General features: G+C 43.2%; 2 protein-coding genes across 2 annotated transcripts; both read right to left on the bottom strand.

Annotated features, from left to right (window-relative positions):
* Nucleotides 1-6: 6 nt before the first annotated feature.
* On the bottom strand, nt 7-5,848 carry LOC106908589 (macrophage mannose receptor 1-like). The gene is made up of 6 exons (XM_088013694.1): nt 5,780-5,848; nt 5,167-5,212; nt 3,602-3,976; nt 1,640-2,002; nt 1,471-1,568; nt 7-350 (listed from the first exon to the last, which is right to left on the bottom strand). Exons 2-6 carry the CDS (start codon nt 5,201-5,203, stop codon nt 207-209), a joined length of 1,017 nt encoding a protein of 338 aa, XP_087869820.1. The 5' UTR covers nt 5,204-5,212; nt 5,780-5,848; the 3' UTR covers nt 7-206.
* Nucleotides 5,849-13,857: 8,009 nt separating this feature from the next.
* Nucleotides 13,858-15,850, bottom strand: LOC106908587 (kallikrein-8-like). The gene is made up of 6 exons (XM_014974725.2): nt 15,814-15,850; nt 15,230-15,419; nt 14,971-15,153; nt 14,757-14,818; nt 14,112-14,260; nt 13,858-14,010 (listed from the first exon to the last, which is right to left on the bottom strand). The coding sequence occupies exons 1-6, from the start codon at nt 15,848-15,850 to the stop codon at nt 13,858-13,860; spliced, it is 774 nt and encodes a 257-aa protein (XP_014830211.2).
* Between the last annotated feature and the right edge of the window lie 2,642 nt (nt 15,851-18,492).

Raw genomic sequence — 18,492 nt, 5'->3', positions numbered from 1 at the left:
GAAAAGTTTTAATTTTTCAACCTGCTTTAATGAAAGATTTGCTTTCATATTTCAACAAATGATGCAAACAATCACAAAGTATTTATCCTGTGAATGAATGTTAATATTGGTAATATTAGCTATAACAGCAATAAAGAAAAGCAAACCAATGACTTGCAGAGTTAACCACAGACCGACGAAAAGAAGCAACTAAATTAGTGGTCGTGTTAAACTGAGTCGCACGTTTTCGCCTTGCAGGCAGGGGGCGCTGTTTCCTCCTGCTGCCGGTGGAAAACCTTCCCGTCAGGTTGAATCCTCCAGCTGAGCTTCACCTCCTCCGTCACTTCCTGCTCCTCCATCTTCTCCTTCAGCTGAATAAACAGAGTTTAGATTTAACCGATAAACTGAGCAATAGTCTGTTGAAACGACTGTTTTTGTAGTTTGAAAATAAACGCCAGAATCACTGAACTTTAGGAAAAATTACACATTTTCTGAGTTGGAGTTTTAAACTCAGATGAATTTTGCTGGGAGTTTCTCAGAAACAGGAAGGTTAATAACTCAGTGCTTTTCAAAGTAGGAGCCGCCAGGGGGCGCAACGGGGGCCTCAGACAGTTAGAGGAAAGAGGAGAAGAAACGTCAAAAAAATAATTAAATCTTAAACGTTGCCTCGAAATTTTTGTCTTCTTTTTTCAGTCATTAAAAATAAAAATAAAAGAGTTAAATATAGTTATTTCTGATTGGCTGCCAATCAAATTCATTCAGCTGCGTTGCTCCTGAAGCTAACATAATTAGCAACAAATGGAAATGTTTCTGACAAGGACACTGCTGCCAAAACCAGAGGACTGTGGGAGTAAAAGAGGAGTTTGATCTGATTAACACGCCTGTCGCAACAACACATTTTGCTGGATGATAAATTGTCCCAGAAGTTATTGTGATAATACATGATAATATTCTTGTTTTAATACTATTTTCCAGCAATAAAATTAAAACAGATTCTCAAAAATCAATAAACTTTAAATTTTAAGAAATATTTAACACTAGAACTGGAAGACATTTTAAATATCCAAACTATAAACAAAACAACAGAAACAAATAAAGTGAATTATGGAGTCTCTAAACAAAACTGTCCTTCAGAAAAAGAAGCTTTTTGAGACAAAAACACTTTTATCAGCCAGAGAGAAAAATAAATCATGCAAATGTTAATCATTGAGTTTGTTTAAACTTATCATGAAATCAGCTGGTCTATTGCTTATTGCAACAGGCCTATTATAAAATATTACTTATTTTCTTATCAAAACATTGGTTGTGATGAAAATGTTTTATCTGGCAGTAATTTGTTTTTTTTTAACTCATGGCCTTCTACAGTCAGATCTGAGGCAGCATTTATGCTAAATGAACGTAGTAATTATTGAATAGTGAATGAAAACATTCTAAAAGTTTAAATTTCTTTGGATACTTTTGGAACTGTTTGTGAACCCCTGGTGGCCTGACCTGCTGCAGGATGGATTCCTGCACCGCGGCGTCATTCAGGTCTGCAGATCCGGCCTCCAGACGAATCTTCAGCGCCCTGGTCGACGCCGGAACGACGTCTGCAGAGAAACGCAGAAACACCCGATCAGCCCTGCAGGCTGGGATCCTGCAGAGCTGCTGGGAAACTCACCTTCGCTGCAGAGGAAGCTGAAGCTGTCGCTGCAGGACTGCTGGAACCAGCTGCCGCTGGAGGAGTCCATCATCACACAGTCGGTCTGCTCTGTAGTGGCCTGGGCGGCCCAGGGCCAGTAGGAGGCGCTGCTGCCGTCGGACCACACCCAGTCGGACCGGTGCAGACCGATCCAGGCCACCGCTGAGGGGGTCATGCTAAAGGTCTGGAAGTTGAAAGTGGAGTCAGGCAGGAGGGAGGTCATCCTGTAGTTCTTGGTGAAATCTCTGATGGTGGTCAGGTCTGTGTGCGTTTCCCTGCAGTAAGCCTGAGCATCAAACCAGCTCATCTTCTGCTTCACCAGGACGTCACTGTCAGAGAAACCTGAAACATAACAAAACTAAAATTAAACACTTTTTTTCTTTCATTTAGGAGCATCTACCCAAAAACCTGTCCTGTAGTAAAAGTAACATTTTTGGTTAAAACATGTTTGTTTTTCATTCAGTGGGTTAAGAATCCAAAAATTTTACTCAAGTAAGAGTAGAAGTAAATGGACGGTAGCACAGTATTAAATACTCAGTATTTTCCCTGCAGTCAGAGCGACGCAAGTTCAGACGATCAGGAAATCAGGAGAGACTGAAGAGATTCCTTTATAAAGTTCCTATCAGAACAGAAAGAAAACTTTAAAACTGATAATAAAATGTTCTGGATTAAATACAATATTCACTTTATATGAGAAATATTTATGTCAGATGTAAAAATGCCGTCGGCTGTTTAGTTTTTACCAAACATTGTCACACGGACGTCGCCATGTTGTTTATGCTGCAATGCATTCTGGGTAGATGGTGTATGCTAGGCCCCACTGTGCTACCGTCCAGCCAGATCGGTTACCGTCTCTTCATTTGAGGGGAAATGAAGAAGAGGAGAACCAAACAGAGGAAGAGGAGGGACTCGGCTGGAGAAGCTGCAGTTTGTGCTGCTGATGCTAAACTGAACAAAGAGCTGCTTATGGTTAGCATCCAGATCAAAACATTAGCTCAAATTATTACAATAAGGTGTTTGAAGGACTTAAAGACAGCCATTCATGACCTTCCAATTTGTTCTGATTCCACTTTAGCACATGCTAATGGTTTTAGCTCTAATATGGAGCTAAATGCATGCTAATGGTTTTAGCTGTTTCCTATTGTAAACAGTAAATCACAAGCCGTTTTCTTGTGTTTAACGACTGACCTCGTCCACAAACTGGACGAGGTCAGTCCACAAACTCACTTTGTGGACTGACCTCGTCCACCTGAACTACCTTTACAACTTGTGTTTGTTTTTATTTCATTTATTTGTTTATTTCCATTTTGATTTTAGTTTCCAGTCCACCATAACCTCCCTGCGTCATCAGCCCAGCATGCGTTGGAGAAGTGAAAAAATGGCGACTTCTCTAGGTGGAAAATGAGATAAAGGTATTCAATTTTTGAAGTATTAATGAACTTTTATGTGTCATAATCAACTTTTAGGTAAATAGAAGAATTAAAGCATATTAAGGGCAAAATGTTCAACTAGTGGTGAATCTCCTGACGAACGTTCACATGTCAACATCTAAGCCAGGGGTGTCAAACTCCAGTCCTCAAGGGCCGCTGTCCTGAAGTTTTTAGATGTGCCACAGGTACAAAACACTGGAATGAAATGGCTTAATTACCTCCTCCTGGTGTAGTTCAGTTCTCCAGAGCCTTGCTAATGATAATTATTGATAATTATTCTATTCAGGTGTGGTGCAGCAGAGGCACATCTAAAAGTTGCAGGACACCGGCCCTCGAGGACTGGAGTTTGACACCTGTGATCTAAGCCGACTCTTCATCTTCTCAGAGAGGAGATTTCGGTGAACGATGAGACTTAAAATGATCATCCAGACTTTCTCAGAACGACAAACTGCTGATTTGACAGGAACCCGTCGCTACACACAGATGAGAACAAATCTTCATTAGGACTCACCATCATAGCATAAAAACTCGTTCAGGTCTCCACAGTCCTTGGCGGACCAAAACCCGGTTTTACTGAGCAACGTGCACTTCCGGTCCTGCGGCTCGTTGAAGCTCCACACGGTGAACATGGAGCTGCTGCTGCCGGGGGAAAGCTGGTTCTCATCCTGGGACCACTTCCAGGTGCCGTTAAAGAGTCCGATCCAGACCCGGGAGGTCCCCGCCGCCTGCCGGGCCTCGGTGCCGTTGGCGGCGTTCAGGATGGCGGCCAGGTCGGAGAACCTCTCCCGGCAGTAGGTCTGGGCGTCGCTCCAGTTCTTCGCCAGGCTGACGTAGCGGAACTGCCGGATGGTTTGATCCGACTGGAGATCAGAGACGTCCAGGAGGCCTGAGGGAGGAACCAGCAGCTTCAGGAGAGACTGAACAGAACCAGGATCGGTTTGGATCAGGGATTCATGTCCGGGACTTTAACACGTTAATTCAGATTCATTTAACTCGGCGGTCAGCAGCTTGTTAAACTTGTTTCTACTGAATCTGACTGTAAATGCTGCTTCTCTTCTCGGTTCATTTCTGCTAAGCTATAGAGCATCTCTATGCTAAACATGTAGCAGCTAATGCTAAACATGTAGCAGCTAATGCTAATGTCAGCGTCCACATTTCTAGAGACCCCCACCCCCACCTTCTTCAAATCAGACAAAATGGGTGTCAATCAACTCGGCTATGTTTTGCTGGTTTGAGCAGCAAAAATTTCCGTTTGTGCTGCTATCATTTTAAAGAGAAAGAAAAATGTTTCGTTATAGCTTTAAAAATGTTCTCCATGCATCATCAGAGGGGGATGCATTTAAATGATAGCGGCACAAACGAAAAGTTTTGCTGCACAAACGTAGCCGAGTTGATTGACACCCATTTTGTTTGATTTCATAAAAGGGGTGGGGGCTAGTTGACCTTTTGACCTTTACACTTTCATTGATATCTGCAAAGCCAAAGCAGGGCAAACAAACATTTTTGCTGCACAAACATTTGACACCAATTCTGTCTGATTTGAAGAAGGTGGGGCGACTTCACTCTGGTTTCATGAATGATCAGCAGTTCCTGAAACTATGGAAAGTTTTTCAACTTTTCCAAAACTTTTCATAAAATTCAGGTTAAATTAGAGGCACAGAAAGGAGGCGATGCAGCTGATGGAGTCCGACCAGCTTGATCAGAACCCGTATGGGTCCCACAAACACTGAAATCAGGTTCTGATGGAGATTAACAGATGAGACAGAACCTGAAATAATCTGTATATTTTAGTTTTGCAGCAGGAAAACTAAACAGAACCATTTTTCTGCTGTTTCTTTGTTTCTTGTTCTTTTTTTGTCCAAAACTGTCAGGAGATCTAAACATAAGGAGGACAAGAAGTGACAATAATCATAGAAATAAATAAATAAATGGCTTAATGAATGAACCAGATATTGTATCAGAAAATAATTTCCCAGCTTATTTGATATAACATAAACTGATCTGTTTTTAATTCATCTGCAGAAAGTTTAATATCTGTTAACATTAATAGAAAATATGGCGCATAAAGTAACAGACCTGCGATCATCAGGAGGGAGAGTCCAACGTTCATCATGACTGAGAGCTGCAGATGGAAATTATGACAAATATTGGCAGTAAAACACAGGAAAACAAAAACCTGAAGAAAATTATCCGTATGAAAATCTGCAGTTTGTAGAAAATCTGCTGGAATCAGATTAGAGTCAAATAAACTAAAAAATATCAAACTAAATGTTTCGCTGCTGAAGTCCTGAAACCTTTTTCTGTTTTCTGAATTAACTTGAACTTTTTATCATTTGTTTCTGAATACATTTGTTGCATCAAATAACAAAATCCAACAAATGCTGCAAACAGCTCAATAAATACACAAAAAGATGAAATATAAACAATTTACATTATAACCATTTATTAATCAGATGCTACAAAATAGATTTATTAGTAGATGTAATTAAAAAATTATAAATGTTTCTGGAAATAAAGCTTAAAAGTTTTGCTTTGTGTTAAAAATGTCTGTAATTCTGTGTAAAAAAAATGTAACTTTTATTTTCATATGAAAATTAACATCATTCGTATAATTACTGTTGAATAAACCTTTTAAACATGTAGGACAAAAAACAAAATATGTAATAATAGAATCCAAAAACATACAAACCTGAACAAGGAGAGTTTTGGTCCTGAAGGATGAAGCGTCAAAACGATCTGTCCTTTTTAAATCGTCCCACGCCTGTCCACGCCTGTCCACGCCTGTCCACCCTGTCCACGCCTGTCCACCCTGTCCACGTCTGTCCACGTCTGTCCTCTTTAATCTGATGCGTTCATGTAAAAACACATTAATCAGAGCCCATTTGGTTAAAAGATGCTGACAATCGATCCTGGATGCAAAGAGAGAAAATACTAACGATTCATTCAAATTCAGCCAAGAGACGAAGAGATGAGGAACCAGCAGGAACCAACAGGAACCAACAGGAACCAGAAGGAACCAACAGGAACCAGCAGGAACCAACAGGAACCAGTAGGAACCAGTAGGAACCAACAGGAACCAGCAGGAACCTGAAGGAACCAGCAGGAACCAACAGGAACCAGAAGGAACCAGCAGGAACCAACAGGAACCAACAGGAACCAGAAGGAACCAGTAGGAACCAGTAGGAACCAACAGGAACCAGTAGGAACCAACAGGAACCAACAGGAACCAGCAGGAACCAACAGGAACCAACAGGAACCAACAGGAACCAGCAGGAACCAACAGGAACCAACAGGAACCAACAGGAACCAGCAGGAACCAACAGGAACCAGCAGGAACCAACAGGAACCAGCAGGAACCAACAGGAACCAACAGGAACCAACAGGAACCAGCAGGAACCAACAGGAACCAACAGGAACCAGTAGGAACCAGTAGGAACCAGCAGGAACCAGCAGGAACCAACAGGAACCAGCAGGAACCAACAGGAACCAACAGGAACCAACAGGAACCAGAAGGAACCAACAGGAACCAGCAGGAACCAACAGGAACCAGTAGGAACCAGTAGGAACCAACAGGAACCAGCAGGAACCAGAAGGAACCAGCAGGAACCAACAGGAACCAGAAGGAACCAGCAGGAACCAACAGGAACCAACAGGAACCAGAAGGAACCAGTAGGAACCAACAGGAACCAGTAGGAACCAGTAGGAACCAACAGGAACCAACAGGAACCAGCAGGAACCAACAGGAACCAGCAGGAACCAACAGGAACCAACAGGAACCAGCAGGAACCAACAGGAACCAGCAGGAACCAGCAGGAACCAGCAGGAACCAACAGGAACCAGAAGGAACCAGAAGGAACCAGCAGGAACCAGTAGGAACCAACAGGAACCAGCAGGAACCAACAGGAACCAACAGGAACCAGCAGGAACCAGCAGGAACCAACAGGAACCAACAGGAACCAGAAGGAACCAGTAGGAACCAGTAGGAACCAGTAGGAACCAGTAGGAACCAACAGGAACCAGCAGGAACCAACAGGAACCAACAGGAACCAACAGGAACCAGCAGGAACCAACAGGAACCAACAGGAACCAACAGGAACCAGCAGGAACCAACAGGAACCAGCAGGAACCAACAGGAACCAGCAGGAACCAGCAGGAACCAGCAGGAACCAACAGGAACCAACAGGAACCAACAGGAACCAGAAGGAACCAACAGGAACCAGAAGGAACCAGCAGGAACCAGCAGGAACCAGTAGGAACCAACAGGAACCAGCAGGAACCAACAGGAACCAGCAGGAACCAACAGGAACCAACAGGAACCAGCAGGAACCAACAGGAACCAGCAGGAACCAGCAGGAACCAACAGGAACCAGTAGGAACCAACAGGAACCAGCAGGAACCAACAGGAACCAACAGGAACCAGCAGGAACCAACAGGAACCAGTAGGAACCAACAGGAACCAACAGGAACCAGCAGGAACCAACAGGAACCAACAGGAACCAGCAGGAACCAACAGGAACCAGCAGGAACCAGCAGGAACCAACAGGAACCAACAGGAACCAGCAGGAACCAGAAGGAACCAGCAGGAACCAACAGGAACCAGAAGGAACCAGCAGGAACCAACAGGAACCAACAGGAACCAGCAGGAACCAACAGGAACCAGCAGGAACCAACAGGAACCAGCAGGAACCAACAGGAACCAACAGGAACCAGCAGGAACCAACAGGAACCAACAGGAACCAGTAGGAACCAGTAGGAACCAACAGGAACCAGCAGGAACCAGCAGGAACCAACAGGAACCAGCAGGAACCAACAGGAACCAACAGGAACCAACAGGAACCAACAGGAACCAGAAGGAACCAACAGGAACCAGCAGGAACCAACAGGAACCAGTAGGAACCAGTAGGAACCAACAGGAACCAGCAGGAACCAGAAGGAATCAGCAGGAACCAACAGGAACCAGAAGGAACCAGCAGGAACCAACAGGAACCAACAGGAACCAGAAGGAACCAGTAGGAACCAGTAGGAACCAACAGGAACCAGTAGGAACCAGTAGGAACCAACAGGAACCAACAGGAACCAGCAGGAACCAACAGGAACCAACAGGAACCAGCAGGAACCAACAGGAACCAACAGGAACCAGCAGGAACCAGCAGGAACCAACAGGAACCAGCAGGAACCAGCAGGAACCAACAGGAACCAGCAGGAACCAGCAGGAACCAACAGGAACCAGCAGGAACCAACAGGAACCAACAGGAACCAACAGGAACCAACAGGAACCAGAAGGAACCAGAAGGAACCAGCAGGAACCAGCAGGAACCAGTAGGAACCAACAGGAACCAGCAGGAACCAACAGGAACCAACAGGAACCAACAGGAACCAGCAGGAACCAGCAGGAACCAACAGGAACCAACAGGAACCAACAGGAACCAGTAGGAACCAGTAGGAACCAGTAGGAACCAACAGGAACCAACAGGAACCAGCAGGAACCAACAGGAACCAACAGGAACCAACAGGAACCAACAGGAACCAGCAGGAACCAACAGGAACCAACAGGAACCAGCAGGAACCAACAGGAACCAGCAGGAACCAACAGGAACCAGCAGGAACCAACAGGAACCAACAGGAACCAGAAGGAACCAACAGGAACCAGAAGGAACCAGCAGGAACCAGCAGGAACCAGTAGGAACCAACAGGAACCAGCAGGAACCAACAGGAACCAGCAGGAACCAACAGGAACCAACAGGAACCAGCAGGAACCAACAGGAACCAGCAGGAACCAGCAGGAACCAGCAGGAACCAACAGGAACCAGTAGGAACCAACAGGAACCAGCAGGAACCAACAGGAACCAGCAGGAACCAGCAGGAACCAACAGGAACCAACAGGAACCAACAGGAACCAGCAGGAACCAACAGGAACCAACAGGAACCAGCAGGAACCAACAGGAACCAGCAGGAACCAGCAGGAACCAACAGGAACCAACAGGAACCAACAGGAACCAGCAGGAACCAGCAGGAACCAACAGGAACCAACAGGAACCAGCAGGAACCAACAGGAACCAGCAGGAACCAACAGGAACCAACAGGAACCAGCAGGAACCAGCAGGAACCAACAGGAACCAGCAGGAACCAACAGGAACCAACAGGAACCAACAGGAACCAGCAGGAACCAACAGGAACCAGCAGGAACCAACAGGAACCAACAGGAACCAGCAGGAACCAGCAGGAACCAACAGGAACCAGCAGGAACCAACAGGAACCAGCAGGAACCAACAGGAATCAGACGTAATCGGATTGAATCTGGTTGAATTTCAGCTAAATGAGGTGAAAATCGGTTCCGTTTGAACTCTAAATGTGAACTAAAACAAACAACCAATCCTCTTTTCTCTTTTGTGTTTGGATGAAATTTGCTGCTGAATGAGTTAAATTTGAATCTGAGGTTTTTTTCCTCCATTTGTTAAAACGTCTCGTTCCTCTCCTGACCTCCTGAGTGTTTTTGCATGAAGTTTCTGCGTTTGCATGGAAACAGTAGCAGCGATCTGCACCAGCAGCTCCCAATAATTTGCTTAATGCTGCCATTACTGAGGAAAACCTGCAGGAACATTTTATATTTAAATCAGAGCCACGACTTCTAGAAATCCACATTTTCCGTCTCCAACAAGGATTTTTTATTTTCTCTTTCACAGCAGAAAAACCTGGATAAAAATATTCACACCTCAACTCATGAGTTCAAATAAAAATCAGTAGTAAATCTGATTGATCAGAATAAATTAAAGCTTGTAGTTGATTTTTGTCCTCAGAGGAGTTGTTGGATGTTGGAGAAGGGGAACCATCCCGCATGGCTGCTGGTGGAAACGGTTCCAGCTTCTCTCTGCAGCCTCCTGTTCAACCTGTCTGATATTTAGGGTCAAAGTTCGGGGATTATCTGAGATGCTCATTGGCCATCCAAGCTGTAAAACACCACCATGTTGCCATGGTTACGCATTATAACAGTTGGAAAGCCTTGCAGCTGCTCAGCATCCAGAACCAGAGAAAACAGAAACGATTCAACCAGAAAACCTAGAAAACAAGAAATCAGAACCAACAGAACTTCTCCAACATTCAACATCTTCCTTCCTTTAGACCATCTGACCAGGCAGGAAACGTTCAGCTTTGTCTATTTGGATCAGAACTTTTTAACTCGCTTCCTTTAATTATTAGACCAGAATGTTCTTGCTTTTCAGTTAAAAACATTTTCTCTCTGTGGGACTTTAAGGGATTTCTATTTCTATTAAAAAGTTTCATATTTAAGAAATTTTCTCAGGTTTATGCAAAGCTAGTTTCAATATGTTGTCATGCTGGCTGTTTCCGTCATGTAGAATATTATGTTTTGTCTTCTAAGTCAGGATTACAAAGAACCCGAGGGACAAACGTGAAAATGTTTCTGGGAACTGAGGTTTGGTCCTTTGGTGGGGGTTTTCTGTTGCCTGCTGCTTCCCTCTCCTTCCACTAGATGGCGCCAAGAGGCTCCATCTACGCACCTGTGACCCATCATGTGATCATCTGGGAGGAGGACTGGCTGCTCTGCCCCTCTGAGCTGGCTCTGTGTTTTCTCTGAAGTTGCTTTTAGTAATTTATCCTTGTCGCTTCTCTCTCAGGTGTTTCCCTGTGACGCCGTGGATTGTTGCCCACCAGTTGCCCGAGTCCCTTCTTCGCCCCTGCAGATAAATCAGAAACTGTTCCTGGATTCTCAGCTGGCAGTCGGTTCGCTCCTTGTTGCTCCTCACCTGAACTTACCTGTCCGCCCTCCACCGCAGCCGACCGAAGATAATCTTCATTTCAAGTAAGATCAGCCTGACTCTTCCTGAAGTTCCACTTTCCAACAACCTAAAACTCAGCATCTCTTTCTCATTGCTCTTCAGAGTCCAGACGACCCCAGCTGGACAAGAACCACACAATCTCATTTTCATCATTGTAAAAATAAACTTTATTCCTCTGATCTCCTGCTGATGTACTGTAGAAACGAGGACCCGTCATGACAGATGAAAATCTGCCAGGAAGATGAATCGACATTTTAAACCAACACTACGGCTTCAGACATGAAATAAACAACAAATCCACAGCATTGTTGTGCAACAAAATGGTTGATTTGGCAACGAATAACTTGATAAAAGTATCTGCTACGTTTGTAATTTGTAAAGATCAAAATTACAAAGTTGAGGCAGAAGAAAATATCATGACCTCTGACTGTTTTCCAAATAAAATGTAACATTAATGCCATGGTTTTTAATTTGTGCTCACAAGTTTTTGGAAATATGGTAAAGATTATGAATGACATAATGGCCATCGTCTGCCAATAAAATGATACTGAGGAAACTTTTATTGTATCATGTGAAGAAGGCACATGATGTTACCATCTTTATTCTTTAAGTGTTTCTGTTTTAGCGCAACTGACAGGCTGGTGGATATCGGAGATGATATGTGGAAATGTTTATTATCAGGCATGTGCAGAGGGGGGCTCGGGTTAGGGTAGGGTTTGGATGGTTAGGCTTTGATAACCAGATGATAGGCTTTGCATGATTTTATAAATTATGATAATTTAATGCAAAGTTGGTAATTTTAATTGACTTTCAATGCAACTTTTAGAGCAACTTTGCATTAAAAGTGTCATTTACCAAATGACACTTCATGACAACTGTAATAAACATTCATAAAGACTTCTTTATGTTCATGACAGATGTTATATCATGTTTATAACAGTGTCATGTCAGTCTTATGCACACCCCTTCAAATAAAGTGTTACCAAATTACCTTACCTAAATGGAAAAAGGATCATTCTCCACAGCCTCCATACTGGTCTCTGTGCTAGTCTTCATGCTAGCCTCCATATTAACCTCCTGCTAGCCTCTGTGCTAGTCTCTATGCTAGCCTCCATATTAACCTCCTGCTAGCCTCTGTGCTAGTCTCTATGCTAGCCTCCATATTAACCTCCTGCTAGCCTCTGTGCTAGTCTCTATGCTAGGCTCCATATTAACCTCCTGCTAGCCTCTGTGCTAGCCTCTATATTAACCTCCTGCTAGTCTATGCTAGCCTCCATATTAACCTCCTGATAGCCTCTGTGCTAGTCTTCATGCTAGCCTCCATATTAACCTCCTGCTAGCCTCTGTGCTAGTCTTCATGCTAGCCTCTGTGCTAACCTCCATGCTAGCCTCCATATTAACCTCCTGCTAGCCTCTGTGCTAGCCTCCATGCTAGCCTCCATATTAACCTCCTGCTAGCCTCTATGCTAGTCTTCATGCTAGCCTCCATATTAACCTTCTGCTAGCCTCTGTGCTAGCCTCCATATTAACCTCCTGCTAGCCTCTGTGCTAGTCTCCATGCTAGTCTCCATATTAACCTCCTGCTAGCCTCTGTGCTAGTCTCCATGCTAGCCTCCATATTAACCTCCTGCTAGCCTCTGTGCTAGCCTCCATGCTAGCCTCCATATTAACCTTCTGCTAGCCTCTGTGCTAGTCTTCATGCTAGCCTCTGTGCTAACCTCCATATTAACCTCCTGCTAGCCTCTGTGCTAGTCTCCATGCTAGCCTCCATATTAACCTCCTGCTAGCCTCTGTGCTAGCCTCCATATTAACCTTCTGCTAGCCTCTGTGCTAGTCTTCATGCTAGCCTCTGTGCTAGCCTCCATATTAACCTCCTGCTAGCCTCTGTGCTAGTCTCCATGCTAGCCTCTGTGCTAGCCTCCATATTAACCTTCTGCTAGCCTCTGTGCTAGTCTTCATGCTAGCCTCTGTGCTAGCCTCCATATTAACCTTCTGCTAGCCTCTGTGCTAGTCTTCATGCTAGCCTCTGTGCTAGCCTCCATATTAACCTTCTGCTAGCCTCTGTGCTAGTCTTCATGCTAGCCTCTGTGCTAGCCTCCATATTAACCTTCTGCTAGCCTCTGTGCTAGTCTTCATGCTAGCCTCTGTGCTAGCCTCCATATTAACCTTCTGCTAGCCTCTGTGCTAGTCTTCATGCTAGCCTCTGTGCTAGCCTCCATATTAACCTTCTGCTAGCCTCTGTGCTAGTCTTCATGCTAGCCTCTGTGCTAGCCTCCATATTAACCTCCATGCTGGCTTCACGCTGCAGGTTTACTGTCAGTTTATGCGCCATATGAGTTAAGCTATGTAACTTATAGTCCATATGTTTTTAGCACAGCCAAAGTCTTTTTAATATCTAATTGTCATAAAATATATCAACCACCTTTTCATCCAGACCCCAAATGTCTGATTTCTGAAAAGGTTTTCATGCGTGTTCCTGGAAGGTTTCCGACATTCAATTTATTTAAAAATATTTTGTTCCAAACCATCAGGATTTACCAGAATACATCCAATAACAGATGGTGTGAAACTGATAGCGTTGTCCTCTAAACTGCTTGATGAAATCCTGCAGGTTTTTAGTTTTGGTCCCTTTAATGACAAGTTTAACAGCCTTTAAAGCTAAAAATGTGTTTAAAATCTATTTTCTTCACTAATAATCAGAAATAAGCACAAGAGAGACAATCTGATCAGATAACAGCCATTTATTTTCTAGTCATGTGACAGTGGATATTATTAGTGATTATTACAAACAGCAGCTTTACTTACTGAGAAATAAGACATTGATTAATTTGAACACAATAACATTAGTCCCCAAATAATTCAGCTGCAAATCACAAAATGAATCAACTGAAAATTTAAATTTAAAGATTAACTTGAACTTTGAGATTTCATGATGCTGGAAACATTTAGCCACCATTCAGACATAGGTTTCTTATGGTTTGCCCAATATTTTGTCTATCCAGTCCTTGTAGCCACAGATGTCAATGAAAGCACTTGGTGCACTGAGTGCATACTCTGGATGCCCAGAGAAGGCACAGACGCCATACAGCCGGCCCTGGAACACCCATCCTCCACCGTTGTCGCCCTGTGACAAACACAAAGCCTTCAGTTTATATGCTGCTGTGATTTATCCAGTAAAACAGATTCCACGTTTGTGTGCAGAAAATGGTTTAAAGACTGACGTACTTCAGATATGTCCTTCTTAGAGCTGCTCGCACTGTACCACTTCTGGAAACTGTACTCAAAGAACTCATGTTTTGACATGAGCAGCTCCATCTTGTGGTGTTTATCAATCTTAATCTCTGCACACTGGAGATCATCTGAACGGTGGTGGACTGTAGAGGAAAAGCAGCATAAACATGTAAGGTCAGTTTAACTGTTGACACCTTGTCTGTGGTTATTAAACTGCAGTGTGTTACATGTATTAATTTATTTTTTACATTTTTATCAAAACTGTCAATTTGTCCTGATGGTAAATATGAGACAGATAATCTTTGAAAGCATTGATCTCCTCCACCTCCTCCCTGTTGTCCTAGCTGGCTGCAGAAATGCACCACTCAAAAGCATCCAATCAGAGCCAAGAGGAGGGTCTTAGCGCTGTCAATCAATGCTCATGTACACCCTGCTCACTTCACAGGGGAGGGACCTGTAATGTTGCTGGTTCACATTTTCAGGCTAAGCTCACAGTTTTCTCAGAATTTCCTATTTCAGCTTTAAGCCGTTTATCTCAGAGTTTTTGATCAAAACTTCAACAAGCTGCTAAGTTCAGCTCCAGCAGAGTCTGAAAATGATTTGAATCATATGAATCATTTTGAGGAAACATGAACATACCTCTTTTGTTAAACGGGCCAACCTGTGCTGCTCCATAACCTGCAATCTGAACCTTGGTGCCGCTGAAACACAAGAGAAACAAAACTAAAAATAAGTCACATTAAGAAAAACAACCAACTCTGGGAGACCAGAGACCAAACGTTTTCCTGGATGAACTTTGCCTCATCTTGCAGATCAAGAACCAAATTCTGACATTAGAGGAGATAAGACTTACAGTAGGAGAGTATCTGGACAGAGAGCTAGTCCAATTGGTCGGACTGTTGTTTTTCTTGGCAGCTTGAGGAGCATGATGTCATGTTTACGGCCGTTACCATCTCTATAAATCTCATGGTTAGTGATTATATGCTCATCTGGCTTAAGCCATTTAGGATGAACTCCTACCTGGGCCTTGATAACCCTAAGCAAATAAAGCACAGTTAATAGAGAAACAAACAGTTCTTGAAGATTTGTCAGTAAAATGTTTCGTGACTCACCATCCTGGATCTGATTCCCAGCAGTGAGCTGCGGTCAGAACCCACTGATCGCTGACCAGAGACCCTCCACAAATATAGTCCTGTACCTCATTATAGCCAATGATCTTCACATGATACCGACGCTCATCGTCTCTGCATTTCTGACCTCCAATGATTCTCTTCTGCAGAGACACTGAGCTCACTCCAACACCTGGGGAAGAACGATTCTGTTTTAGCAAATTAAATCCACACAGTAGAAATAAGGAGAAGAGCTCATAATGAAACGGAGAAAACAACACAGATCAACACCATTCATAGCATTCAGAGCCAGTGGAAGTGTCTCCACTGTCCCCTGTGTGTCCACTGTCTCCACTGTCTCCAGTGTGTCCACTGTCTTCATTGTCTCCACTGTCTCCAGTGTGTCCAGAGTCTCCACTGTCTCCAGTGTGTCCAGAGTCTCCAGTGTGTCCAGAGTCTCCACTGTCTCCAGTATGTCCAGAGTGTCTCCACTGTCTCCAGTGTGTCCAGAGTCTCCACTGTCTCCAGTGTGTCCAGAGTCTCCACTGTCTCCATTGTCCCCTGTGTCTCCAGTGTGTCCGACTCACCCAGCCCCAACAGCAGCAGAACCGTCAGCAGAGCCATTACTGGTTCAGCTTCTTGTGAAGGTCTGCAGTCCTGCAGCAGCTTTTAAACTCTGTTCACAACTTCCTGCTGGACAGGAACCACCAAGACACTGACCTGTCCAATCACAGGACGACACTGACCTGTCCAATCACAGGACGACTGATCTGGCAGAGATTGGTGCCGTCAGCCATCCCTGCCAGGCTGGCCGTGCCGCCCCTAACGTCTGATCCATTCTCCTCCAGGCTCTCTGATTTTGTTGCTGGCTGCTCAGTCTGTCAGTTTCAGTCCAAAGGTTTTCATGACAAAGCAAAGAGCAATGTGAGCTGAGGATTTGCAGGATTCCTCTAAATTTGGCCGATTAAAAGGATAAAACATGGCAGAGTTACCAGTGTATGAAATTCATGTCTTAAGAATTTTGAAAACATTCAATAAACTCAACTTGACAAAACCTGAGAATGATTCACCTACATCGAAGCGTCTACTGCCAGATTTGCAACAAACAGCTTTTTGATGAACGCGTTGCTGAAACTCAATAAGAAGCCAAAACTCTAGTGGACTTTGTTCTTGGATAAAGTTATGTGCTCATGGCAGACTGCTACAGCCTGTAGAGGTTAGACAGCAGATTTATTTCATGTCAGTTAGTCGAAGTTCTTAGTGACCTACATTAGAAACAGGACTTTATCGTCAAAGCTTTGCATGAACTGACATGAAATAGTGGCTTTGCTAGGGTCCTGTAATGTTGGTGGATCAGATAATTACATTTTCATGCAGCCATTTTATGCATTTAACTTTATATTAACATAACCCTGAACATGTGCTAGTCCTTGACCTGTAGTGGGCTGCTGCATGAATGTGATTTACACAGGATGTGAACAAACCTTTTATTTGTTTTGCTTGTTTTATGATTCATTAGCTCACAAAAACTCACAGGAACCAAGTTCACTCTGTTTCTCACAGGTAGGATCTTAACTTCACAAATGTCTGCACAACTGAGGCTCCAAACATATTTCATGACTGAGAAACTCCACCCTGTTAGTATCTCAGACCAGGTTTTATGTTGTAAATACAGACAGACCACTAAAGTGGTCACTAGTCCATCATACAATACACCGCCAACTACTGGCCATCCACTGCAAGTGCAAGACAATGTAGTTAAATCCAATATGGCAGACAGATGAAAAAGGATGCCGACCAACTCAGGAATATCCAGTCCCTCCTCCTACTGCACAAAACTCTTGGAGGTAAAAATATATATTGTGACATGAAGCAACTCCTAAAGACTAAAACCACTGATGCAGTTTCCAAATAACAACTTTGTATTTGCGTCATGCAGCAGTGGCAATATTTTGGCAGGTATTTATTAATATCATAACTTTGACTATGAATCTACAATATTCACCATTTCCAGCAAAAACTTTCATATTTTAGTTTTTAACTTGAAGATTTAAGGAAAAAGTCCATTGTTGCCATTTTATTTTGTAACAAGCTTGGGCTTTATTGTGGTTCTTAAAAAACACTTTTTCTTTATATTTAAATGTTTACAACACGTATATTCATCAAACTGACCATGATGGACAGAGTGACTTTAAAGTCCACTGCATTACCACCGTCTGTCATGATGTGTGTGGTTGAAGTGTGGACAAAATGCAGCAGGAAGGAGATTTAATTAAAACTCAAACTTACAAAACGACAGGAAAGTCCAAGGAATAAAAATAAATCCAAACCAGAGAAATAAAGAGACCATGAGGAAGCCAGGGAGAAAGGATTTGAACAGTCTGTGATCTGACTGTGATTACAGATTCATCTGCTACTCAAAGAAAATCATCTTTTATGTTGCTAAACGTTAGTTTGGTGTACAGTGGAGCTGATGTGCTAACAAACATAAAGTTAAGGACAATCATAAATGCAAAAGATAGAAAAAAATCCCTGATGATACATTGTGACAAACAAAAAGACTAATGGAGCTGAAATAACCTTCTTAAAATAAACTATGAATCTTGTAACTTTATAGACCACCAATGTTAGAATGAATTAATAAGGAACACTCTGTTATGGACAAAAGGACTCTTTGTCTTTCTCTGATTTATCTGCACACGGCTGCACGACTGCATAACCTTAACATTTAAGGCTGACGACAGTCACACATAAAAACAGATTAACGAAGGCAACAGGTTGGAGGGAGCAGAATGAGGAGAAACTAAAGCTGAACTCGCGCTGCAGCCTTTGCTTCTTGGTGTCACCTGTAAGGTGAGCTGAGAGGAGCCCAGCGCTGGACGGTGGACATCACTGTCTGTTCCAGCTGTATGACCTGCAACATTTGATCATTTTCTGCATTAAAACCTGTTTTATTTTTAACAAAATCTCAGTATTTCTCACGGTAATGTAACCAATATGTAAAACTCACAAACAGGTAGGTTGAAAAAATTTGGATTTCAGACCAATGTAGTTACAATTAGTATTCATGAGGACAGTAAACACAAACCATGTTGTCAAGAAATGAACAGACTGTTTAATACAAAATTGAAAAATATATTATTGTACACTTTTTTCCCTACAGAAAGTGTCCATCAGGTAGTACGTTCTCTTTTAATTTAGATTTCTTATTGTTCAGTTCATTCCTTTAGTTCAGGGCTCTTTAAGTCAGTTAGTCAAGTTTCTGT

The sequence above is a fragment of the Poecilia mexicana genome, unplaced genomic scaffold (genome assembly GCF_051168715.1).
Source record: "Poecilia mexicana isolate PSO_F unplaced genomic scaffold, ASM5116871v1 scaffold_16, whole genome shotgun sequence".
In the NCBI taxonomy this organism is placed as follows: Eukaryota; Metazoa; Chordata; class Actinopteri; order Cyprinodontiformes; family Poeciliidae; genus Poecilia; species Poecilia mexicana.
This window is presented reverse-complemented; position numbering and strand designations above follow the sequence as displayed.

Excerpts from the sequence above, each read along its gene's own strand:
- LOC106908589 (XM_088013694.1), bottom strand. The coding sequence starts at position 5,203 with ATGATGAACGTTGGACTCTCCCTCCTGATGATCGCAG. Across the intron at positions 2,003-3,601 it reads CGAGTTTTTATGCTATGATG|GTTTCTCTGACAGTGACGTC; the intron begins GTGAGTCCTAAT and ends GTTATGTTTCAG. Across the intron at positions 351-1,470 it reads AGGAATCCATCCTGCAGCAG|CTGAAGGAGAAGATGGAGGA; the intron begins GTCAGGCCACCA and ends CTGTTTATTCAG.
- LOC106908587 (XM_014974725.2), bottom strand. The coding sequence starts at position 15,850 with ATGGCTCTGCTGACGGTTCTGCTGCTGTTGGGGCTGG. Across the intron at positions 14,819-14,970 it reads TGTCCAGATACTCTCCTACT|CGGCACCAAGGTTCAGATTG; the intron begins GTAAGTCTTATC and ends CTTGTGTTTCAG. Across the intron at positions 14,011-14,111 it reads CTAAGAAGGACATATCTGAA|GGCGACAACGGTGGAGGATG; the intron begins GTACGTCAGTCT and ends TGTTTGTCACAG.